Genomic DNA, 25,758 nt, shown 5'->3' with positions numbered 1-25,758 from the left:
GTTCAAAAGTATTAGACTGTATTAGCCAGGGTTTCTGTATTAGGAAGCAAGGTTTTTTTGAATGTTTAATCCTGGCCCAGTCCTTTCTTCATTTCTAGACACTTGAAGATTCTGGAAGCAGGAGGATGACCGTGTTTCATAATCTAGATGTCAAATAGTTACATGTATTTCACGTAAACTAACTCTTGCAACTTTCTTGTGCAGGAGTTTCTAGTTGCTGTTGGACTAAGAGGAGCCACCCTTCAGCACAGAGTACTGCCTTCAGGTTTAAGCTGGCATGAACAGGTCAGGTTGCTACAGTTTTCTCAACTACATCTTCAGTTTCAGTCTTGTTGCTTTAACAACTGCTTTAAGTATCAAACTGAACCTCGATGGAAAATCTTTGTGTTAGGCTGTGTTTTATTATCTTACTCCGCTCTTGAAAGCATTATTCTTTACTTTCATTCTTGTCTCTCTTTGAGGCCATTGACAGACTGTAGTCTTGCTCTTAAATTCTTACTTATGTATTCATTTGCCATAGTTCCTTTCATCATCCTAAATCTCTGCCCACAACATGTCAGGGAGGTTCTAGGGTCTTTTTTTTTAAGTTCAGATGGAAAATCTCAGTAGTCCAGTGCTATGCAAGTACTTAGATAATCCTTCACTTAAAAAAACCACCCTCAAAACAAACAAATGTGCTACTTGCAGCACTGCAAGCATTTCTGTATTTTTCCCTTCTGCTCACTTCATTCCTCAAGTCCTGGTTTCCCCCTTGTCTGTTTCCTGTTTTACATCATTTGAATAGCAGTAATGGAGAAGAAGACTTTGGGGAAGTAGTAAGCAGCAGTTTACCTAAACTCTTGTAATGCAAACTTCTGAATTAGAAGGGTTGTACTGCTCTATGTGGATGCAGAGGTATAGCATAGCAGACAGGGCTAGAGACCCTTGATCCGGAAGCTGTGTGTAAACATGCATGAGCTAGGACATGCCATTAGCACAGTAGCAGTATAGTTGCATGTAGTACTTGCATGTAGTTACGCCATACTGGATTACAGATCATAAACCCTGACATTCAAGCTTGTCCTGCTTATCCTCCAGTATGTACAGTATGCTTATTTTTACATGCATTTTTATTGTATAACTTCATGGAGCTGACCTTAGTGCTTTGGACTTTGCTGTGTCATTACTTTCTTCTCAGCATGGTATTCCTCTGTGTTCACGTAGCCTGCTTTACACCATGTTGCTTATATGCTCTCTGAATTTTTACACAATTAACATTGCATGTAATGCACTTGGGAATCTTTTTTGGAGGAGGAGGGGGGAAATAAAAAATTGGCCAGAGAGGCAGGTAGAGGAAGCGATTAAAAGGCTAGCAGTGTTGGTATGCCCCAGGCTTCGAATGATTTAAGAACTTCTATAGTGTAACGGATTTGAGAGAGCGCTATGACAGATCTTAAAGAGAAGGATAGGAGTTTATTTTATGCAGTAATACATGAAAAAGCAGTATATATATATACAATGCATGTGCACATATTTCTGATTCTGAGCCTATTTCCTGCCCCGCCCACAAGAAAATGAAAGATAACTTGAAGATAACTTTAACAATGTACAGTGTTACCAGAAAAGTTGGCTTTTCAGATAAAGAGAACAAAGAAAACCCTAACACTGTCATAACAACTGCAAAGAAAGATGAATGAGACTGTATTTGGGAAATGCTTTAAAAATGGATTGTGAGGTGTTGTACAAGTAGCCACTTAGGCATCTGTGGATTGGTCGTTTTCCATACCTTTGAGCCTGCAGTTTGGATGTTGTATTTTTTGCCCTCTTTACATTCCGTGCTTTTCTATATTCAGATACTGGCTAAGCACCTTTAAATATCCGAGATTGTTCACTCCTTTTTCCTTCTACTAATCAAACATTTTATTGTCATACCTGTTACAGGTGTTCACTTTTCTAATGCATAAATGTTTATTAATTTAACAGATATTGAAGTATTATAATAATATGTTTGTGATTTTTAGATTTTATACTTTTTGAATATTTCTGATGAGCCTGTTCTGGGATATAATCCTCCAGCTACAATTACAACCTTTCATGTACATCTGTGGAGTTGTGCTCTTGATTACAGGTAAATAAAATGCAAGTGTGTGTCACTTGGTGGCACTGCAGCTATATATTTATTCTTTAGGAATGTTTGAGTTTGCATATTGTAAAGAATATTTATTTAAGCTTGTTTGGAAAAAGTACTTAACAGAGATACCTTAAAGTGTAAGCAATTTAAAGTAGGATAAGCACTTGCCTAGGCCTGGGAAGATCTAGTTTAGGTAACCTCTAAGACTTTGATTGCGCTTTTAAAGAAGTACAGAGTATTAATTTTGGTTTTGTTTTCCTATTTGTTGTTAGGCCCTTGTTTTTGCCAGTCAGATCTCTACTTACTGTTGAAACTTTCAGCATTTCCAGCAGTGTTGCAGTAGATAAATCCTCTTCTACTCTCAGGTATAATTTAAGTGATTGTGAAACATGGAAGCTCCTGTAAAACTTGTAATGCCTGTCTGCCTTTTTGACCTAGGAAGCATTCATGTTGTGTAAATGATCCCATTGGTTTGCATCTTTTGAAATATACCTTGCTCATGTGTAATCATTCTGTTTTACTAGGTTAAATACTTTTTTTTTTCAGTTGGATTGCTTTCTTTAACAACTGCATTCTGCAATTTTTAATACAGTTGAAAGATGTCCTGAAATGAAATCGTGTCTATTTTGTTAATTAGTAGCACTGTAAGATTTCTTAAAGATTTGTTATTTGAAGATAGTATATTAATTAAGGAAATGTTTAATGATGACTGAACATGTCTGTAACTTTTTAATATATTTTTCTTTCAACTTTAGTTGAATATTCATTCTGTTATGCCTGTTCTGATATGAAACATCTGCCAAGTTGCTTGTTTCTATAGATAAAACCTTATAAATGACCTTTGAAACAAAGGTGTCTGTTACTTTATTCAAAAGAAAAAAAGGCAAAAAAAAAAAAGTGTTTCATTCCACATGCCAAAAGCATTACTTTTCATTCTAAGAAGGATCAAATATATAAATTGAAATACAAATAAAATAGGATTAGCAATGGCAAAAATATCTTGAAGTGGTTAATTACCAGTGGATTTGGAAATTATGGAAGGTTAAAGTGAAGAGTTTGGATTTAAGATACAGTAGATATATTTGTGTTTTTAAATATTTTTTCTATACTAATTTCTTTTGTCTAGTGAATTGCACAACATTTCTCTAGCATTTTTTTTTTTAATCTTTTAGGATAATTTTAGATGAAGCTGCTTTGCATCTGTCTGACAAGTGCAACACTGTTATGGTGAACCTCCATAGAGGTAAGGATGTTACTAATGATGTTACTAAGATGTGACTAATGAATTGCAGAGCCTAAAGAAACAAAATTACGGGCATATTCAGCATATATAAAGGTTATAGAAGAAGAGGTCTGAGGAGATAAGGAGCAGCAAGTTGAATATGAGTGAATAATGTAGTGTTGTTGAAAATCTGAGTGCTCTAGTTTGGATTTGTGGATGCAGAGGTATGTCAGAGAACAGCAACTTGCAAGTCCTTCGTTTTCTTGGTACAGTTTCATAAAGGGTATTTGAAAAAAGCATATTTTTAAAAATCTGGAGTTGGCACAGAAAGAAATCTTCATAGAAAAGAGATCTCATTTTATGACATGTATATTCTAAGTAGTTGAACTTGAAAGGTGTTATATGGCACAGATTTCTAGGTTCTGAAAAGAATGATACCAACTGGTTTGTTTTCATTCACATAGTAACAACCTTTAACGACTGAGGAACTTAAGTCAATATTTAACAAATGAATTGGAGAAATAATGAAACCCTGTGCCCACAAATGTGTGTATTTAGCTTAGGTAAGAGATCTCTAGTGAAGGACAGAGTAAAGATATGCCTGTTTTCTTTAAACAAGAAAGAGGGGAAATATGTTATTCATGGTAGTGAAAGATTAGTGAAAAAATGTGGAAATGTCCTCTCTCTCACTTCAAGTACAAAACTGCTAGGATGCTTAGTCACCCAACTTCTGCGTACCTCTACTTCTCTAACTCACGCAGATGGATGAGGATAAATATCTTAAAAGATTACACTGCACACAGATGGTGGCAGTAGGAGTGATATATTGGATTGAAAAGATTTGGGTTCTTCATTTGAGTAGCTGAAACTTGAACTCTGAGAGTAATTCTCTTAAAAGAAGGAAATGCAGAGATATAAAAGATTTTGACAAAAAAGAGCCCTTTTTATGCTCATGCTATTTCTGATGGTTTAATAACCAAAATTACATAGTAAGGATGATGTTTGTTATTAAGTCTTAAATTTTTTTTTTTTTTTAAATTACTCATTGTCTTTCAGATTATGTCCGTGTTATGGATATGGGACTGCTGGAACTAACCATTACGGCAGTAAAATCTGATTCTGATGGGGAAAGAGTAAGTATTTAATCACAAATAAAATAAAACGTAAAATCTCCATGACAGACAGTGATTTGAAAATTACTTTATTATGCTTAAAATAAAGGAAGGTTTTTCAGTTTATGTGTACTATTTTTTGAGTCCTTTTTGACTAGTTAAGTAAACCAATTTAAGAACAACTGTGTATAGATGCTATTTTTATGGAACCTTAGGTTGATTTGAATTGTATTCTTATCTTTTTATTGTTGTTATCTAGACTAAACCACGTTTTGAGCTGCACTGTTCCAGTGATGTAATCCATATTCGTACCTGCTCCGATTCCTGTGCTGCACTGATGAATCTTATACAATATATTGCAAGTTATGGTGATTTACATCCACCCACTAAGACAGAGATTAAGCGTGGAGTTAGCAAGCCAAAAATGAAGGTATAAGATGGCAAAATAACATCAACTTAACTTTATGCTTCCTGGTAATATGTTTTAATTTAGATATCCCCATTCTATTTCCGAAGAATACAAGATTTCCTCCAAAGAAATTAACACATTGCATTTAATTTAAAATATATTTGAGAGTAAAATAGTGCCTTTTTTTTCCTGCTTTGGTCACTACTTAATATTTTAAAAAATTTTGTGCTGTTTGCCTATTGTACTTTATTCTTATCTAAAGAAGGAAATTCCAGGACGTATACGAGCTGTCCAAGTACTCTGATGATCTAAATACCCTGAACCATAATGTTCTAATCCACTTTATGAATCATTTAGCTTGGAGTTTCAGCTCACTTGATTATTTATAAAGTTAAGGTGTTACTTCTTATAGTTTAAGAGCTGTACATCAAGCTGTTCTATCAAAATCTTATTCAGCATGATACTGCAGTTGTCTTTAAGATGTAACTATGTATATTCCTCTCCTCCAGGTAGAGACCTTTAGCCAACCATCTTCCCACGGACCAGTCCTTGCTGAATCAGAGCAACAGATTTTGCGGGATTTGATGAGTGATGCAATGGAGGAAATTGAGACTCAACAGACTGCTTCTGCCATGAAGGCAGAGTCTAATGGTAAGAATCCTCTAGAGGCATGAATATACATCAAATACAACCTTTCTGGAAGGAAAGTGGGATTGAAAGTTTTGTGTATGCAGAGATGCTGCAACAAGAATGGGAACATACCTTTGATGTCTGAAGCCTTCAAACTATCAAACAGCTTCTTGTTTTTAATAACAGTAATGCAAAAGTAATTTAAGATTCTAGTCAAAAACACATTATTGAGACACTGAAAACAGCAAGGAAGGAATCTGACTTTGTGGGCTCTGTCAAGACCTCAAATTCTCTAGGAGTAGAAGTTAGTATGGGTGTAAGTTTGTATGGCATACTGCAGTGTGAAGGAATTGGAGACCTCTATTCTGTTTATGAAGGCAGTCCAGGAGGATGATACAGTTCTGAGTCACAGAAAGAACTTTTAGCTGTGAGGAAATCTTTCAAGTAGCAGAGAGAACAAGATAATTTATTTTATCACAAGATTATGGCTTCTGCATCATGGCTAGAGTTAAATCCAGGTTTAAATTGGCTAAGGATTTTGTACTGCAAATAGAGAATTTCACTATTCCCATAATGTCTGGTCCCCTTTTTGATCGTGGAAGGTGAGCAGTCAGTGTAGTACTGAGAGTTATTGATGCTGGCGTCTTAGTACCAGAATGAGAAACTTGGACACAAAAATGTTGTGGTTTTTTTTGGTTTTTTGGTGGGTTTTTTTTTGTTTTTTTTGTGTTTTTTTTTTTGTATCTGTGGAGTTTTCTACAAATAGTTTTTCTATAATTTCTCAGTTCATCTCTGCTAGTAACTAGTTATGATTATATTGTAATCACTTCCAATGGTACAGTAGCTTAATTTTTGAAAATTGTATTTTATTTATAGTAGGAATTGATTCAAGATATAATAAGCAAATTTCCTTGATGTAATTGAAGTAACAAATTTTAGTTAATGGTTATGTTATTTTGTTCATATTTTCATATTTTGTAAAGATTTTTCCACTGACATGTTTTTTCTACACCCTCCTTCAACTCCCAGGAGTTTTGGATGACAGGTCTCAAACTCAGGAGCCATCTTGCTCAGATCTCTTCCTGTTTCCAGATGAAAGTGGAAATGTCTCACAAGATCCAAGTCCCACTTACGCTTCATTCACTCATCACCTGATAAATGAGGCCATGGGAGATGTTCCTGCAGAAAGTGATGATTTCTGCATTCTTTTTGCACCCAAAGTTGCTGTTGCTGTAAGAAGCTTTGAGAACTACTAAAAAAAAAATCCATATATAAACTGAGTTAGAGAAAAGCCTGTGTAAGACCTGGACAAATTAGACTTCATAGCTTTTTGTGATTACTTAGTGATATTTTTATCAGTGGGCAGAACAGCAGAAAAATAATCTTTCTGTTTGAAAGGACTTTGTCTGTTGTTACTGTTAGGAATGAATGCAAGTATTTTCAAATATATATGATTTTTCTCTATCTCAGTAGTATGTAATTGTTCTCTGATCTTAATATTACATTATATTGGCAGTTTTCCTACATTTTAGTCATGTCTTATCATTGCCATTTTGACTTGCAATAATGACGTAGTTAAAAAAAAATGTTTTAAGCAAAATATAGTATTTATCAAAGTAGCAGCTTTGCACGTCTTCTAACCTTTTATTCATTTCTCTCATAGTCTAAGCTTTCAATGCTTTTATGGGCCTAAGATCCTTGCCAAACCTCAGACAAAAGCTTGTGTGTCACTTTACACTGCTGTGTGTCCACTGCATTAAAAGGTTTAGGAAACTGTACTCAGACTCTTTGAAAACAGCTTATGTTCATGTTTTTCATAGTATCGCTGGTTGTATTCTTCTTAATAGACAGAAGTAGTTCTGGATCCCTGATTAGAAGCTGGTTTTGCCCAGTTATCTTTGAGCTTGTTTGTTTCCAAAAGTGCTGATATGGTAGCCTGGGCTCTTCCATGTTTTTTTGTTTGTTTTCAATTCTTGTTTTGTTTTGTTCACAGTTTGGATGAGGAAATTTTTTTTCCAACTACTTCTCAGCTTCTAGTTTATTTTTATGTGCTTCTGTCTTTAAGTTACTTTATAAGAATCATTCCTAAACCAAGCCTGTGTTGTATAAGCTTTAGAAAGCAGTACAGAATAGTTTCTTTTCTTTTCATAGGAAAGAATTAGACATCTCAATAAAGAAAGCAGATTTCACCTTCTCAATGCTATATACTTTTTTTTTTAAATTAGGAAAAAGAGGAAGAGCCAGTAATAAAAATAATGGTTGATGATGCAATTATCATAAAGGAAAATCACTTCAGCCAGCCTATAAAAAAAACAGATACAAGCAAAGCTCCCCTTCATTTTCCTGTTCCTCTGGTACGTTATGTTGTAAAGGAAATCTCTCTTATTTGGCATCTTTATGGCGGAAGGGATTTTGGGACTGCACCACCAACATCTCCAGCTAAAAGTTTCATGTAAGTGTTTGATGTAATTCTGTAGATTAGAACATTTTAAAATACTTAATTTTCCTTTGATTTGGGGTTAATATCATTCAATCTCAAGTCTCCCTCGCTTGCTTCTTTGCTCCATCCTCACAAGGAATCAGTCATAGAATGGTTTGGGTTGGAAGGGACCTTAAAGGTCATCTAGAATCTTCTTAGTCAGTTTAGCTCAACACACCAGAGTATGTTTTTCCTGTGTCTTAACCTGGACAAGCTGGGTTTAGTTTTGGTGGTTTTTTGGGGGATGGAGGGATAGATTTGCTTTTACGGGTTATATTAGAAGTTAAATTTACCTAAACAGATTGGGGCTTAAGGAGCATAGGAGAGTATCACCATGGTAGCTGGAGTCTGGTTTTCAGGATGTCATGTAAGCCAAAGAGTAATTAATATTATCACAGCCAAAATTAAAGAAATGTTTTATGAATGCTAATTTGGTGGGAAGCATACACCTAGCATTCTGCTTAAGTATGCATTACTTGAACAATAAAAAGAAAGTATTTGGTTCACAGTAACACAACTTCCAGTATTTTTTTGGTATTTTCTAGTTTTTTTTTCTCTTGTAACCCCTAAAATGCTAGCAAGCTATATCCAGTGAAACGTAGAAGCTTTTAGTGTTAGATTAACAGTGAGATAGCTTTAAGTTTAATCTGCAAAAGTGGGTTTTTCTTTTTTATTTCCCTAGAAGTCCTCATAGTTCTCCTTCTCATACACCAACAAGGCATGGACGAAGTACAGTATGTGGGGGAAGAGGAAGAAACCCAGACTTCCTAATGGAAATACAGTTAAGCAAGGTGAATGACAGAAACAGCTTCAGCCGTAACTGTCTCTGTGTGAATATCTTTACGTGTTATATCCGTTTGATAACAGCTTTCCACTAGAACTCAGTGGGATTTCTTCCATTAGTATCTACATCTAAGCAATCACTTTGAAGGTGATGAATTCAGAATTTAAGAAAAAATGTATTTGTTCTTCTAGCACAGTATTGTTTACTTGCTGAATAAACATGTTTCTAAAGATGAAGGATATTTATTGTAATATTCTTAAAGTTTTTGTTTGTTATAACCACGTTTTACAACTGCTGTTCTGTTTTTTGTCTTCATTTCTACTCTGAATTGATACACCTATTATGAAATTAAATGTTCTAGCAAAATACCTGGGCGGTAGATCTGTTGAGACTCTTAGTGTATCAGTTGATGACAACTGGATATTAAATAACATCCAGTTACATCACAATATCATTCCTGTACTTGCCCTAACATATTTAGCACCCTTCAGGCAGTAACAGTCTGTTACTGTTTTTAAGCCTGTGCTTAGCTCTAACATAGAAACTAGATGCTTGGTTCTGGCACTGTGAAGAATATTGACAAGGAGTTAACCAAATTGCATGTTAAACAGATCAGTAACAACAATAACAACCTTTTTAAAATAAGGTTTTCTCAAACATTGCTGTAAACATGAAAGGTACTGCATAAAACTAAATGCCTTTTATAGTCTACGTGCATTTCTAGAGCTTAAAATTCATCCCATTAGCACTTCAGACTTGCCAGAAATGTTTGATACTTGTCATAGTTTTTCTAGAAAAGGCTAAAATATTGCAATAAAGAAGAGGAAAAAAGGAAATGTTTAATATTGCACGTGGAAAACTTCATATGTAGAAGTACAGGAATCTCTCTTAATTTGCAGGTATTTAATGAGTTGGTGTTAGTACTGAGGCATAAAGTCCCCCCCCCGTCCCGTGTCCCCCCCCCCCCCCGGTACCCCTGACTTGATACAAGGCTTAATAATAATAATAATAATGTTTAAGCAAGAAATTAAGGAAAAAAGAGTGTCAAAAACGTGGTTTCTGAGCAGCGTTTATGATAAACGTGTATTTTTCTCTTCAACACTTAAAATGTTCATTATCGCATGTACCTTGAGTAAAGGGCACTTAAATACAGCGTTTCCGAACATCTCAGTAGCTGGCCAGTAGAGGCCACTGTTCTGCTTGCCATGTGCGCTCTGCTTCGTTGCATTGCAGGCAAGGATGCTGTGGGGGTTACCGAGACAGGGAATGATTTGTAGGTAACCACAGGTCTTTGATAGAAAATGAGAACTACATCAAGAGATGAGGAAAAGGAGAGAATTCAGAATTCTTTAGAACTTAAGAAAGGTAATGGATTAGAATTTAGATGGACTAAAGTGAGTAAAGAAAAAGGAAACTGAGACTGGAAGAAGCTACTTGAGAAGTCTGTTAGTAGGGAAGAAACCTTACTTTCCTAAGCACAGAAGGAGCAGGATTCAAGAACTGCAAGTACAGGCTTCAACATGATGTAAGAAAGATGTCAGGATTGAGAGGAAAAAGCAGAGTCAGTATTAAAATGAAAAGCAAAACTTGTTCTTTGTCTTACACTGACTCTTTGTTTTGGCTCAGATTTGCATCCTAAAATATGAACATGTACACAACTAGGAATTGGAAGATTTCTACTGCTAGATGCACAAGAATCTGAATAGTTTTCAGAAATCCAAATATTGTTCCTGTAAATTTAAAATAGCAGACAGCTTTTCAAGTTCTTATGTGTGGCATGGGGTTTTTGTTTGTTTGTTTGTTTTTCTTAAAGTAATATTCAATTGTTAAAGGTTGTTTTTCACTGAAGCTGATTATGCTGGCTTTCTTTCCTTTTTAAAAGGTGAAATTCCAGCATGAGGTATACCCTCCAGGTGGTGCAGAAGGTGAATCCAGTCTGTTGGAGCAGCCAGTGTCACGGCAGGTTTTTATTGTTCAAGACCTGGAGATTAGAGATCGCTTAGCTACATCACAGATGAATAAATTTCTCTATCTCTACTGCAGTAAGGAGATGCCCAGAAAAGCACATTCAAACATGGTACAGTTATGAAATATGTTAATTCATTATAGTTATAGTGGTTGGACTATCATTGTGGAGATTGTATATGTTTCTTAATCTTGCAGAAGAAGGAACCATGAAATCATGGAACATTGAAATAATATAACTTGATAGTTATTTGCTTGACTCCTTGTGGATAAATTAATTGTGGATTAATTAAAAAGTCAGTTTGAATATTAGTGTGTTCAGGTATTAATGTTTTTGAGATTCTGTCAGTTTAAAAAAAGTAGACATGCAGGACTACTTTGGTAGCTTTCACATTTTGGTTTTGAACAAACATCTGCTTGTATGAGTATGATTAGACTTTTAACTACACATGCAGAGTTGTAGTTTTATGATATACTGTAGTCTTACTGGTTCTATAAAGGATTTATGATTTTTTTTTTTTATTTTCTTATTTTAATTTTCTTTTTTATAACATTCGTAATAAGTTATGTATTCAGCACTAGCTTTATACTTGGTAAGTGGAATCAGATTAGTACAGAGGTTTTGCAGTAGATGTTTTTCCTAGCTAGTGTTCTGAGATTTAGTAATTGTGAGTGTTACTGCTTTTACTTATGTTGTTGCTTTTTCTCAGTTAACAGTTAAAGCATTACATGTCCGTCCAGAGTCTGGCAGATCCCCGCAGGAGTGTTGTTTACGTGTTTCTCTAATGCCACTTCGCCTCAATATTGACCAGGTTGGTTGTGCCAATACAAAAAAAAAAAAAAAAAAAAAAAAAAAAAAAAAAAAAAAGCCCCACAAAAACCACAAAAAAAACCCCTAAATATTTTTATTTATTTAATCATACTGAGGTGTTTTTTTTTTTTTTACCAGATACTCGTAACCATCATACAAGTTCTATGGGGTTGTTTTGTTGATTTGATACCTTTTTTTATTTATGATCAATGACACATATCTTTTGGATCTCTTCTGCTTTGTTTATATCCATGTTAGAACTTGTCTTCTGCTCCAGCTATTACAGAAACTATCCTTTTTTTTTTTTTTTTTTTAATTTAAAAACTAAGAATATCTATAGACCTGTCTGTTTACTGCATAATACCAGTTTACCTCTTGAGAATTCTGATGATGTCTAATGTTTTTAAATCATAGCTTTTAAAAAGCATTTACTTATTCTTGAATGATCTTGCTTTGCTTGTTCATGAAGTGGCTTTGGTATTTTTAATTGAAAAAAGGTAATCATTAATCCAGAAGCTGTTCACAACGTTTTAGTCAAGGGCACTCAACACTTAAGGACTGCTTCTTTATTCTGAAGGCTTTGGTCTCGCTATCAACTGCAGTGGCATGAAGAACAGAAATGGGAGAAATTGTTTTACTTTCTTTAGCGAGCCTTTGTGCAAAGTATTTTTCATATACTCAAGAAACAACAGTTGGGCTTTTTCTCTGCACTGGTGAGGAAGCTACGTATATTTGCGCATTCAAAGTTAAAGTGCAGTTATGACTCTTTGTTGAGGCATTTCTTGCTTAATTTGTCATCTGCAGAGAGATGTGGGTTTTTTTCAAGAGCACAGTTAGGAGTTCCATACTTACCTTCTGTTTCCCTCAAAACACGTTGGAGACCAGGTTTTCATTTTGCTGTTAGAAAAATTGTACTGTATAGTTTGTAATAATTTCATATAGAAAAATAGCATGGAAATACTGCCATCTAGTGAGGAAATGTGTTCCCTATTGGTTGCTTTTCTAAGTCTTTTGTCTTTTACGCCATAAACAAAATTCACCTTTACAACTTCTGCAAAATTAACCGCAAGTTTCTTGGAAGCACAGGACTGCATGCAGTCATGTTAGAAATTCTTGCTGTCTGCTTATCAGTTGGAAACAAAAAAACCGAAGTCCAGATGTCATCAATCACAGGATGAACAAGGCACCAGTGTGATACATCTGACTGGCAAAACATTAACAGCAGAGATATCAATGACTTTTAATGAAGCAGTGGCGAGATCTGATCTGGAATAATTTCTCTGACATTGGCAGTATTAGAGAAGAATATAAACTGTACTTGAATATCATTTCACTAGAAATCAGAGAAAAGTTTATAGCCATTAAAACACTTGGGTTCTGGAACAGTCTCCAAAATGAGAGTAGATGTAAACAGCCCTGGAGTTTTAAGACAGAACTAGGTAGATTATGAAATCATATTCTGTGTAGTAGGGGGCAATGACCAAGAGGGTCTCTCTGGTTTCTGTCCTGGATTTCTATGTGGCTTCTGCACGTTGAAGGATCAAAAAGAGGAAATGTGTTTTGATTCGTATCCGTATGGAAGTAAAGAGCTGCAATAGTAGATAATATTTTTTAGAGAATTGGGTATTTTTCTTTTTTTTTAACCCGATTGTATTTTATTTTTGATATTAGGATGCCTTGTTTTTCCTGAAGGACTTTTTCACTAGCCTCTCTACAGAAGTAGAACTCTTAGTTACTCCAGATCCTGAAGGTATATTTTTCAAAAATCTAATATGAAAGTGCTTCTTCTTTCTCCTTTAATGTGTGTACATGTCTATATAAATTCACACATGAATCTCGTGTGCGTGAAAGAACTTATGTTAGTGACCAAACCCCAACATTAGTAACTAATTTGTTAGAACACAGAAACTTTGTGTATTTAATTTTTGTATTTTATAAATACCAACAAAGGTCTTCAACACCTGGGATCTCCATTGTATAAAAGGTTTCACCAAAACTGGAGCATATTTAATAAGAACTTGTGAAAAAATTGATGACTGTATATGATATTAGGAGTTGTTATTAGATAAAATGAATACATTATTTAATACCTTTGCAAAAAAGAGTACGTCTGTCTAATAGCTTGAAGTTGTGTAACCCCTAGAGAAAGGAACAGAGTTCAAGATTATAAATAAACAGTACAACATATGTATACAGTTAAAGCAGTACTTCTAATCAACTACACATTCTGATGCAAAACCCAGTGCACATTGAAAAGCATAATTCCTCTATCAACTATATTTGTGAGTTTGTTAGCAGCTATACTTTACCTCTTTGTTGAGCTGTACTGAAATGTACAGGTAATAAAGTACTCTGCAATGAAAACTAAATGGATTATTTATGCTGGTGCATAAACCTCAATTTAAGCTTCTTGTAATAATTTCTATTCATAACTAAATTATTATCTTACTAGGGGAATCTACATATTGTCCTGCTAGTAATTCCTATTAATAAGCATTAGATCTTACTAAGGATACAGTAATTGTATAAACACAATTTTTTTGTAATCACTGTGAAAAATATGAATCAGTTTACTGTGTATAACTTCTTATCTTAGTTAAAAAGTCTCCTGGTGCTGAAGTTACGTGTAGTTTGCCCAGGCATGTCAGCAGCCTTAAGGACCCAAGTCCAGTCATTTCTGTCTCATCACACAAGCAAGCAAATGAAAATGGTAGCATTGATTCTATGGATGTGGTTAATGGAGATGATCATCATTTCTCACAAGAAGTGACATCATACAGTGATCAGCCAGTATTTTTCAGGTAAACTTTCATTACAAAATTTCCAGTGACACACAGCTGTTCCGCTGAGTGTTTTAAGAAAGTGTGATGATGAACTATTCAGACCTTATGACAAGGTGCATTTTTTTGTTTGTTTATTGGCCGTGGAAATCAGTCATATTTGTTTCTGTCACTGGAAGGTAACTAATGATTTTTTTATTAACTCTTGCACACTACTGTGCACAAGAAAATAAAATTAATTAAAGCTCTGCCATGTACAGAACCCCTAATGAGATGTTTTACAAATAAATTAAAAGAGCAGTCTTTATGCTTTCATGTCTAACAATGTAAGTTATATCTAATATAACCAGAGATGAGAGTATATAAATGAAAAGGGTCTCATGGGAGACGTACAAGATTAACATATCACAAGAGAAACTCTAACGTAGTCCTGACTGGGAAGTGCTTAGAAAAACTTCAGCTTGTTATGCAGAAGTTTTTTCTTGTGTATTCAGATCATAAGTGCCTTTAACAACAGATGTCTACTTTCGTAAGCAGTGAGAGCCAAATTATGAGAGAGAATGACTGTGGTTCTATTTCATTACATACATCACCAACAGAACTTTTTAATAAGTTCCAGCTGCAGGGCTGAACTCGGCCCACAGAACCATCATCATTAGCCATACCTTTTTTTTTTTTGGTAACTGAAGTTCATGCTGGGTGCTGGGAAAACTGAAGGAAGATGTTCACCTGTAGGATTAGTAGCACTTTTGCAGGATTGTTAAATTTATTATAAATGCTAACCTTGGCTAGATGTTAATAAACCAAGAAAAGCTGAATTTGCCATTTTATTCTGTACGCTTATTCTGAAGTACTAACACGGTAACTAGAGGATTTATGGTTTACAGAAAAGGGCATGGCATCCTATTCTAGGAGGATGGGAAACCATGGGCTTCTTTTTTGGAAGGATAATTTTATTTCGTTTTCATGTTTCTCACTGTAAAATTTCCTTTGTATATCCCAGAGAATTTCGTTTTACATCAGAAGTTCCAATACGGCTTGATTACCACGGCAAACATGTATCAATGGATCAGGTTTGTGTATAATGCTGATGCTGTAGAACAAAAAGTTGATGATGTTTGTTTTGTGTTTTTTTCCCCCCATGAGTTGGGGTATATTTTTATGCTCCCTACTCATTATTGATGTGATCTTGAGAAATGTAGAATTTTTTTTTTTTTTTCCTTAGTTTCAATAAGGCTTAACCTTGTTTCACCCTTAATTTGAAAACTAGGGGGTGGATCCTCCACGTATCATTAACGCAGAATGAGACTTGAAAGTCTTATTTATCAACTCAGTGACTGGCTGCAAATCTTTCTACACAGCTGTGGTGCCCCTCAGAGGATGATACCACTATCTGATGCCAGAATTGTGCATTGTATTTTCTTACTCATTAATGCCAGAATAAAGTATTGTGGTTTTTTCCTCCGTGTTTCCTTCCCTTGCAGTCTAGTAATATATGGGCTTCAGTGGTAATGGCAGAATCTAATACAGATTTAAAAAATGCTCATAGTTCTTTTTAAAATATGTATTGGTTATCATACTGAGTTTACAGAGCAGACCTCAAAAAATCCTGTTCACACAACCAGATTTGTACTCTGTCATGGCAAATCAGCAAGAAAATATGGAAAAGTAAAAGCAGCAACTTCTTGAATTTGGGCTGCTGCAGGAGAAATCAAAACATGAAATAGCAGCTTTAGAATGCCTGGAACACACTAATGCCAGAGCTATGTTTACATAATTTGTGATATATTGGTATTTCTGAAGAAGCCGTCTTGTATTCAGATGTTTTTCTTAGAGTAGCTGATTAAGCCAGATTCCATCTTTTGCAAGTTTTCACGTAACATAATTCATAGCACTGTAACGAGTAGCATTTGGGAGATTGGAGGAGAATCAGTTTATACAGAAATACCTGCAATAAGAGTTGAGATGATGAAATTATTTCTTACCTACAGATTGTACAGGATGAATAAACTCATGTGATGACAAAATATTTCACTTACAGGGGACGCTAGCTGGGATTCTTATTGGGCTTGCTCAATTAAACTGCTCAGAATTAAAGCTGAAGAGACTTTGTTACAGACATGGGTAAGTTTATTAAATTGTAGATTAACATTGGTATTGCAAATTGAACAAGTTTATGGTGAATACCTGAACGTAGCAAGCAAAAAGCAGATTCTCTGATAAGATACACTTCTAAAATCCAAGACGCTCTTTGACTATATAAATATTTCTTGATTCTAATTTTTGTCAAATATATAGCATTCAAGAAGGACACCTATTTTCAGGACAGTATATAATATATGTGCTAGTCTTGGTGCTAAACTCTCTTAATTTTAGTTGAATGTTTGCTTCCTATTGAACTGGATGTGGTTATGCAGTCTTGAACTTCTGTCTTATGAAGTACATATACCTGAAACACTTGGGTTAGCCAACAGCAACGAAAGATGATACTTGAAAACAGCTTTCCTTTTGTTTAAATGACATCTTTGTTTACTTCAATGAATAATGCATTTTTCTTATTAGGAATTGTATGTTTTCAAAAAAATATTAATAATTTTTACTTCAGTTTGTTAGGTGTGGATAAGTTGTTCTCCTATGCCATCAGTGAATGGCTTAATGACATAAAGAAAAACCAGCTACCAGGAATTTTGGGAGGAGTAGGGCCTATGCATTCGCTAGTGCAGTTAGGTAAGTTTATTCTTATTTCTCTTTGACACACATTGCAGTTGTTTTAAACAAACAAACCAACAGAACTCAAAAAAAAAATCCCCAACCCCAAAAAACCACCACCACAAACAACGTTGACACTTGTTTTCACTTCCTCTCAAGGCATTCTGCTTATCTAAGAGAACTTTCTAACTATGGTGTTCTGTCTTTGTTTTCAGTCCAAGGTCTGAAAGACTTGGTGTGGTTACCCATAGAGCAGTACCGAAAGGATGGCCGTATTGTAAGAGGCTTTCAAAGAGGAGCAGCTTCTTTTGGTACTTCCACTGCAATGGCAGCACTGGAGCTAACAAACAGAATGGTTCAGACTATACAGGTATAGTGTATTACTTCTGGAGTTAGACATAAAATGAGAAGTGTTGCTGGTAAGTGCTCCATATTAAGCTAATATCTTAATGCTATATATTTAAGGTTGGGAGCATGTCTTAAAAAAAGGCAGCTGTATAAAAAGGAAAGCAGAGACTGGGCAAAGCTTGCAGCAGTCTGTGAGGTGGCATCAAATGCAATGGTTAGAAAATTGTGTTAAAATAATGCTGAACACCCAAGCTGTTACATGTTTCTGAATGTCTTTAATGTGTTACAGTGTGCAGTTTAATGCTAAAATACTCAGCTACACTAAAAAAACACTGATATTGAGAAAGATGAATTCTTTGCGTACGTGTATTTTCCAGCAATAGATTCTTAACTCTTTAAAAATGTCAGCTTATCTGTGCTTTTAAAAAAAAAACCACAAACCCAAGAAAAACCCCCCAAAACACCCAAAACAAAAAACCAAAAAAACCCCAACGAAACAAACCACAAAACCAACCAACTAAAAAAAATGCTTCAAAAACAATACTAATGGTGTTGATGTACACAAAGTCTATAAAGCTTGCTAGATTTCACCCCAAAGTAATCTTGGATTAAAGTGTTAATAAATTTATGTTCCTTAATAGTAAATACATAATGAAAATACACTTTTACCATCTAATTTTGCAAAAACTGTAGATGTGCCTAAGCTTAAACATACATAGTAAAAAAACGAGTGGTATTATTCACATGAGTGGAATTATGTGTATGCTTGTGTGTTTGTAAGAAAAACATACCGTTGATCAAATGGTTCAGTTTGTCTTGAACATTTTGTGCAGATTAGAGGATGCCTTTGAAGGAATGGCAGCTGGGGGCGGCGGGGGAACCTTACCAAAACCTACAGCATTTGTTCTTTTATTATGGAACTTAATGTATAGTTACAGCCACACCCATTCCAGAAGTTCTTGTACAAAACCTTAATCTGATGTAAATGAGTATTATTTATGGAATTAATTTTTTTTATTTCAATTATGTCACCCTGTTAGTAGTTTAAATTTGTGATCAGATTTGTGATCAGATGATTTGTGATCAGACATCTTATATATTTTGCATTTGCTCCTGATCTTCAGGCAGCTGCAGAAACTGCATATGACATGGTATCACCAGGGCCTACTTTTATTGAAGCAAAAAAGATCAAACGCTTCCCTCGCCATCGTTTAGCTCATCAGCCAGTAGACCTACGGGAAGGTGTAGCCAAAGCATACAGTGTAGTAAAAGAGGTGAGTGCAAAAGTAATTGTCCTTAACCAAACTTAAGAATTATTTCGTAAGGCAGCAAATAAAATATCAGACGTTAGTTTAAGCTGACCAAATGAAGAAGAGAATTTAAGTTTTGAACAAGACTGTCTTTATCAGTAATCTTAAATCAACAGAAACCTTGCATGGAAAAATCAGAGAAGCAGAAATAAACTAAGATGTTGCGCAGATAAGTGTGAATAAGACTTCAGTGCTCTACAGCTGTGAGGGTTTAGTTATTCTGAGACATATAAACCTGATTTCCCGCCCCACATCATCCATCCTTCCCTTCCTGCCCCTGCCCCAGTTACTGTTAATTCTGAGGTTGTTAGAGTTTAAGCATAATGCTGAATTTAAGCTCTCTTTACCATGACAGTGTATTAAAAGTTAGAATGCTGACCTGTTTTTGTTGTACTTTTTGTATTGTACTTTCAGTTAGCTGCACCTGATATTGTGTCTAGGAAGTTCGGTCTCAGCTGGGGAGTTTTCTGTGAATTCTGTCATTTCTTAATAGCTCACACTACCCCACAGCTTATTCCCTTAGGCACAAGAAGTGCCACCAGAAGTTATATGAAATATTTTAATAGTAATAATTCATAGTAATGTTATTGTAAGCCTCGTTAGAAGAACTAAATCATATTTGTATCAGTATGGTTGTACCGCAGTTATAATACAAATCACAAAGATAATGAATACTGAGCAGTTCAAGTTTCACTTAAAATAAGGAGAGGCTACTTTTTCAGTGTAACTAATTTCTGTTAATTTCTTGAAGGGGATTACGGACACAGCGCAAACCATCTATGAGACTGCTGCTCGTGAGCATGAAAACAGAGGAGTAACTGGAGCAGTAGGAGGAGTCCTCCGCCAAATTCCACCAACCGTGGTGAAACCTTTCATAGTTGCAACAGAGGCAACCTCAAATGTTCTCGGTGGAATGAGAAACCAGATCAGGCCAGATGTGCGTCAAGAAGAATCTCAGAAGTGGCGCCTTGGGGAGGACTGAGATTATAAATCTGGCTCAGCAGTCAGGTAGCAAGGCTGGAAACGCAGAAGATTGTCCTGTTGGCAGCTTTAGATGGAGCTCACTTTGCTTTGTCATGCTCATCTCAGGAACAAATGAGGTTTTCAACTATTATTAGCAAAACATCCAACCAAAAATATTTATGAAGTGAAAAGCAAATTGGTACTTGCTTATGCTGTGTGTTACCAACACATTTGGTAGATAGTGCCAAACAGCGAAGCATGCGCTGCCAACTCAGAGACATGCTTGCTCTCTTCTGTTTACCATATTTTTCTTGGTAGATTTAACATCTGAAGCAGTAGCCTGTATGGTGAAACTAAGTATACTTTAAAGATGTTTTCTGTGCATAGTCAAAGAACTGTCTTCAATAAAGGGCTCTGCAGATGCTCTTCACAGACTAAAGGATAAAAGCTTTCATTTTGGATGTGAGACATGAAGGCTATGTAATATGGAAGCAGATAAGATAGTATCATTTAGTGGTCATAAGCATCACTTTTAGCGTGGCACTTAGAGCAAGGGCAAGCTTGATAACCATTCAGAATTCAGATTCAGTGTTGATACACCTATGAACAGGATTTGTTCCTAAATATTAAATACCTACTTTTGTGGGTCTTTGAAGAACCTGAATGTTGCAGAAATGTTCTGTTGTGTTGCACTTTAAAGGATATGGCCTGTATATTGTGCTTTTTTTATAGTGTGAATAAAATGTAATGTGCATTATCCTTTATGTGGTTTAGAAGCTTACACGAATTATTGAAAAGAGCATCATTTGATGATGATTCTATAGAAAAAGTGTCTTAAATTTTGTTTAAACTACTCATTATATGTAAAAAAACTTTTGTCTTCTGTTACACTAATTACAATGCTAAAAATAACTATTCTTCAGGAAAGCAGCAGTTAAACATTATTGTGGCCAATAGCTCTTTGTAAGAATGAGAAATCCTAAGTAAAGTAAAAACAGATTATTTCATAGTTAAAATTCTATACAGACTTCATTTTAATAATTGCTTTTATTTAAAGTTCGTATTGTTGCAAAGTTGCTGCTCTCTCAAGATATTTTTAATTTAAATTGTGCATCGTCAGTTATTTGGCAATGAGTATTTGGGGTCATTTAATTTGAACTGGGAATGGGTGAGAGGATTTAAAAACAAACAAACAAAAAAAAGACAACGACACTTCAAAAATTGAGGTTGGTACTGACTTTATTTATAGTTTAATAGGTGACCAGGGTCTCCACAGAGCTTTATTAAGCAACTGACATTGTGCCATTTCTGGGCAGTTAAAAGGCTTGGCACTAGCTGTGCAGGAATAAACGTTTTTTTTCCTTGTATTAGCAAAAACTGGAGGATAAAAAGTAAAGACTATTCTGAATAGAAAAATACTCATTTTGAATTTCAACAACTTAACACTTTGGACGACTAACCAGAACATAAGTTTGTCATAGTCCTGTGCTTGTTGTAAGTGGAAATCCCGCAAATAGGCTATGTGGAAAATCTCCACTGAAAGAGGGACATCAGATGCTTTTGATCAGACTTCAGTCTCGAAGGGTGATGAGGAAGTAGTTTCCCTCTCTTTTTTCTTTAATACCTGCCACTAGCAAAAACTTCGCTGATGGGCCTTACAGGACAAATAGCAGTGTATGAAGGAAAATAGTTACTGCTTGTTCATCTTGATACTATGCTAACTATTCCTGAACACCAAAGAATCTGGCCGGAGGGTAAATGATTTGAAAATGTCCCCTCTGCTGGGAAGACTTCTGCAGTCTGCTTTATTGTTTTTCATAAAACAAAACTTCAGTTACAAACAAATTCTTGCATTGGGTGACAGGTGGTATTACAAAGTTTTGTATTCATCCACTGGAATTATCTAAGTTGTGGTACACTTCGAAGACCTGGTTATTTCAGTTAAAGGACTTGCTGTAAGCAGAAAGAGTTGCCTTTGAGAGGACAAATACCTACAGATCTAATGACATGAAATATTTTCTGATGTAAAAATACTTGCTGCAGTTCATACTTCTGTCCAGTAATTAGAGAGCTCTGCTTGAACATTTTGCACAGGAATGAGTTCCATGTTTGCAATTTGGCACCTTCTGAATGCCTTCTCAAGAAGTGAGGACGAGTCAGTGCAAGTAAGTAGTAATGCATCATTTTCATTTGCAGGTACCATACTATGTAACTTCGGCCGTTCCAGTTAATTGGAGTACACTGTCACAGTATAATTCTACATGTTTTCTTCCTTTTTGACATTGCTGAAAAGGAGCAGTGGCATTTCAGTGTTCATTTCATTTTCAATTCTGTCCTGAACTGATTGTACTGCAATGCAGTTAGAATATATTTTTATATGAGGGCATGCTGTCAAGATAAAACATTTTTATAGAGTGTCTCTCATTATCAGCAATACAGATTGTACAAATTTATTAAACTTTACTTTTCACGATGTAAACCCTTGCATTTACTGCTTGCACTTTATTGAGCCTTTTCAGTAAAATTGATTTAAATTTTTTTCCAACGTTTTATTTTTACAAGCAGTTTCTTAATTTTTGGATGTACATTCTGCATTTTTTTCAGTTGTAACATGGTCTTGCAGTGTTTGAAATGTTTAAAAAGAAAAAAAAAAACATACACAAAAAAAACCTCACCAAAAACCCCACAGAACTTTCCAAACTGGTCTATACATTAGGACCTTGTTTTCCAAAATGCGTCTTGTATGGAGCGGCTTGTGTTTTAAATCAAAAGGTATATATTGTGTATGAGAAGGGATTCATCAAATGCTCTGCTCAATACTGTAAGAGTTTTCAGGCACTTAAAAAAAAATACACAGAATGAGATTTGACTCTGGAAATAGAAGCCTATGGGTACATTACTGTATTCTCTGTTAGTACGAGGAGATATGCAAAAATATTGTTGTACTTGAAATTTTCCACTGAAATCAGTTGGCTGTAGATAGCACTACTTTTCCTGTTTGTAGTGGGTGTAAACTGGCAGTGGCCATGTTTAATGTTCAAATTCTCTAGTGTTGAACTCGCTAACACTACTACTGCTATTACTATTCCTTAGTGTGATACTGTCCTGATAGAACTGTCGTTCTGGGTTTTCTTAAGCATCCTGGCCCTTCAAATAATACGGTGATGAGTGCCTGGGAAGTACCTGAGAAGAGACAGCCAGCTTTTGAAAAAACAAAACCCAGGGTTCATAAGAATCTTAGCAGTGACTGAGAGCAAGAAATCATCACATCCATGCAAAGGCAGCTTCCATTTTCTTGCCGATATCAGTTCACAGTTCCTAAATACCGCAGCTTTTTAGCAATGCGGGGTGTCCTATGAGTACTTGCCTAATGATAAGCATTGGGTCAGTCACCAGTGAGTTCATATGTGCTTAAGGAATGCGTCTGGTTTTGTTTTCTTATTAAGTGGTTCATTGTGAGCAACCGTTGCTTGCTTTCATTTACAGTTGCTTAAATGAGTTGCCAAGAGAGGTTTCTTAATAAACCAAAAAGCTGTTAAATGGTTATGAACAAGACACTCTTACTGAACATGATCCCTATACCTGCAAATGTGATACTGATTTTACTTTAAATATTGCAATGTATGCATTTTGTAAAAGAGCGAAATCTAAGAATTTGTTTAGAGTAGTTAAATACTTCCAGATCTTTTAAATATCCTAAATCTCACAGCAATATAAGCATTGTCAGAAAAGGTGTGGGTATTTATGTCAGTTTTTGGATCCCTAGTGTGCATAGTTCTCGCAGTCTCCAGGCCTCATGATTTAAGCTTCTGACAACTGTTCTAAGTTGCTCTACATGCAGAATCTTGTTTACAATTTAAAAATTAGATACTATAAATTGAGTACATAAATACAAATCATGTATTTGTACTGGATTTATTAATAGTAGGGTAGCTCAGACAGAAACACAGCAATTTGTGTATATGTTTGTGTATATTTTTTACATTTTTCATTTATAGTAGTTCTGTGGTATTGTTTGTATATAGTTTGCTAGTGTAAAAAATATAATCTCATTAAATAGAAACCACTGTTGAAGGGAATTGACTATTTCAACTTGAGTTATTTTGCTTAAAGTTTGTGTCCCCTCAGTATGTCTTTGAGAATTATTTTTGACCATAATTTATATGGCACCAAAAGTGTATATTTTAGCTTATTAAAATGCTGAAAGGCCTGAGTGCAAATTGGTTGTCCTGTTAAATATGTTTAATGGAAAAAACCACAAATTTGTAACAATGCATAAATAAATATCTTAATTTGTTCCTTGAGTTGGTTTTCTCTACCTATGAATAGAACTAATACAGAAAACAGTCTCCCAAAATAACAGAAGTTAACTGTTAAAGCTTTTTACCTACCTGGCTATACAGCTGTGCCTCAAAAATTAAAAACAGTTTTGTACTGAAAAAAAAAAAAAAAGCTTTAAAATTGCATGGAGGTCAAAAGCTAGGAAATAAATTAACCTGGCTGATACAACTTCAGCCCACCTCTGGTGTGCATCAACAAAGCCCTCTGTAACTGTATGGTCACATACTGTGTCTCCCATAGGGCTGTTGCTACATTTAATTACTGAGTATGGGTTTCTTACCTCCCCATTCAGTGGAGATTTTAAAGCTTTATTAGCTTCCAAACCCTGTGGAGAATGCAGAATAATTAATTCCTTTCAGGATGCTTGGATGATGCCCACTTCACAGGCATTTCGTTACAAGCATCTGAAAAGAGATCTTGGAAGGCTGAGTACTGGGTAGTATTAAATACTGGTGGCAGCGCCAGATCCTGGAATGATGAGAGAGACATGACAGGTGTAAATCATTTTCTGCTGTGTTTTGTAATGTTCTTATAGCTTAGAAAGAGGGGCAGGGAAAAAAGTCACTGTATAATGCCTGGATAACTATTCTGTCTAACAGTAACCCTTCATTTAAGAAGGCAGCTGACTCCCACCCTGTGCAGCTCCTCCTCCCCCTTTTTTAAGCAAGACCTCATGTGAATTAACTTCCAATTTCAGTATTTTTATTTAAAAGCTCTTAATTGTTTATTTAAGGAAGTTCTGTATAAGGAGAACGAGAGGGAACGAGGGTTTTTTTTCTTTGCAAGCAAGGTGGAAAGGTTTCTTCTCAGCTTTTCTAAACATTGCTTATAAAAGTGATCAAGGATATCTGAACAAATGCTGTGCTGGGGGGAAATATGGATCACAGAGGATAAACAGGGAAGAGCTTGGAATGAGTCATTGATCATCCCAAGAAAGTAAAAAAAAATTAGAGGAATTTATTTCGCTTGTACCCAATGGTTTCTTTCGTAGATCAAAAGTGATAAAGTTGCAAACTCCTCTGATTTGCACTCTGTGCTTCCCTGGATTTTTGAGATCCATCTGTCACTTGTAAGAAAACAATTATATAAAAGCTACTACTAAGTGTTTGTGGTTCTCTGAATTTAAGTCCACTGTAATTCTAGCTTGTATCCACAAGACTTGTATCCGCAGGGCCAGAATACCAGGCTTCATTTTTCCCAGCTGAGCCCTAGGGAGATGATACAGGATGGCACAGGCTGGGAAAGCGTCAGAGATCCATTTCTCCTTGCGATACTGAGATGTACCAAGGATACTCCTGATGTCTCCAGGTCAGTCCCAAGAGCAGAAGAGACTGAGACTGCCCAGCCTGTGACACTCCAACTAACTGAGAATTTCTGGGAAGCCACAAGTGTGACATCCACCTGGAACAACACTAGCTGGTGTCCTTGAACTGCATTCCTAACTGAGGATGACCCAGGCTGAAGTGTTCCTTTCTTTTTTCTCTCCTCTTTTTTTTTCCCCTCCTCCTTTCCTGTTAGTGACTTTTGTTAATAACCTTTCAAATGTGGTATTAAACGATGTTTTTTCCTGCCAATTCATGTTTCTAGCAAATAGTGTTTTAAGCCATCTGATGCTATCATAGATGATAAAAGACTGCATAAAGCTGCCTTTTTGTAGCAGATAAACTGATGTTTCAAAGCTAGTGTGTTCTGAAGTAGAGTGATTAGATGAAAGCAGAGTTTACCGAAGGGCAACAGTGAAGTATTTATGGCCCCACAGGCAAGGAAACAGTTCAAGCTCCTTAG

General features: G+C 35.4%; 1 protein-coding gene across 6 annotated transcripts in view; it reads left to right on the top strand.

The window, feature by feature from the left end:
- ATG2B (autophagy related 2B) overlaps positions 1 to 23,936 on the top strand; it is a 49,815-nt gene extending 25,879 nt beyond the window's left edge. For 3 of the 6 annotated variants that reach the window (XM_087747646.1, XM_087747643.1, XM_087747642.1), the window contains exons 23-42: positions 205 to 285; positions 2,001 to 2,107; positions 2,383 to 2,475; positions 3,283 to 3,353; positions 4,389 to 4,465; positions 4,704 to 4,874; positions 5,363 to 5,504; positions 6,513 to 6,715; positions 7,709 to 7,935; positions 8,645 to 8,753; positions 10,629 to 10,823; positions 11,422 to 11,523; positions 13,194 to 13,272; positions 14,119 to 14,323; positions 15,306 to 15,375; positions 16,344 to 16,426; positions 16,908 to 17,029; positions 17,227 to 17,381; positions 18,484 to 18,633; positions 19,421 to 23,936. In XM_087747646.1, coding sequence (XP_087603772.1) covers positions 205 to 285; positions 2,001 to 2,107; positions 2,383 to 2,475; positions 3,283 to 3,353; positions 4,389 to 4,465; positions 4,704 to 4,874; positions 5,363 to 5,504; positions 6,513 to 6,715; positions 7,709 to 7,935; positions 8,645 to 8,753; positions 10,629 to 10,823; positions 11,422 to 11,523; positions 13,194 to 13,272; positions 14,119 to 14,323; positions 15,306 to 15,375; positions 16,344 to 16,426; positions 16,908 to 17,029; positions 17,227 to 17,381; positions 18,484 to 18,633; positions 19,421 to 19,651 — 2,673 coding nt within the window. In that variant the 3' untranslated portion in view covers positions 19,652 to 23,936. Of the gene's footprint in view, positions 1 to 204; positions 286 to 2,000; positions 2,108 to 2,382; positions 2,476 to 3,282; positions 3,354 to 4,388; positions 4,466 to 4,703; positions 4,875 to 5,362; positions 5,505 to 6,512; positions 6,716 to 7,708; positions 7,936 to 8,644; positions 8,754 to 10,628; positions 10,824 to 11,421; positions 11,524 to 13,193; positions 13,273 to 14,091; positions 14,324 to 15,305; positions 15,376 to 16,293; positions 16,427 to 16,907; positions 17,030 to 17,226; positions 17,382 to 18,483; positions 18,634 to 19,420 lie in introns of those variants that run through there. The other 3 variants (XM_087747645.1, XM_087747647.1, XM_087747648.1) reach the window with 3 other exon arrangements.
- Positions 23,937 to 25,758: the final 1,822 nt, after the last annotated feature.

Source organism: Nipponia nippon, unplaced genomic scaffold (genome assembly GCF_047370975.1).
Source record: "Nipponia nippon isolate SJK-2023a ecotype South Korea unplaced genomic scaffold, ASM4737097v1 scaffold_11, whole genome shotgun sequence".
NCBI lineage: Eukaryota > Metazoa > Chordata > Aves > Pelecaniformes > Threskiornithidae > Nipponia > Nipponia nippon.
Note: the sequence above shows the minus strand (reverse complement) of the source record. Positions and strands in the feature narration are given on the sequence as shown.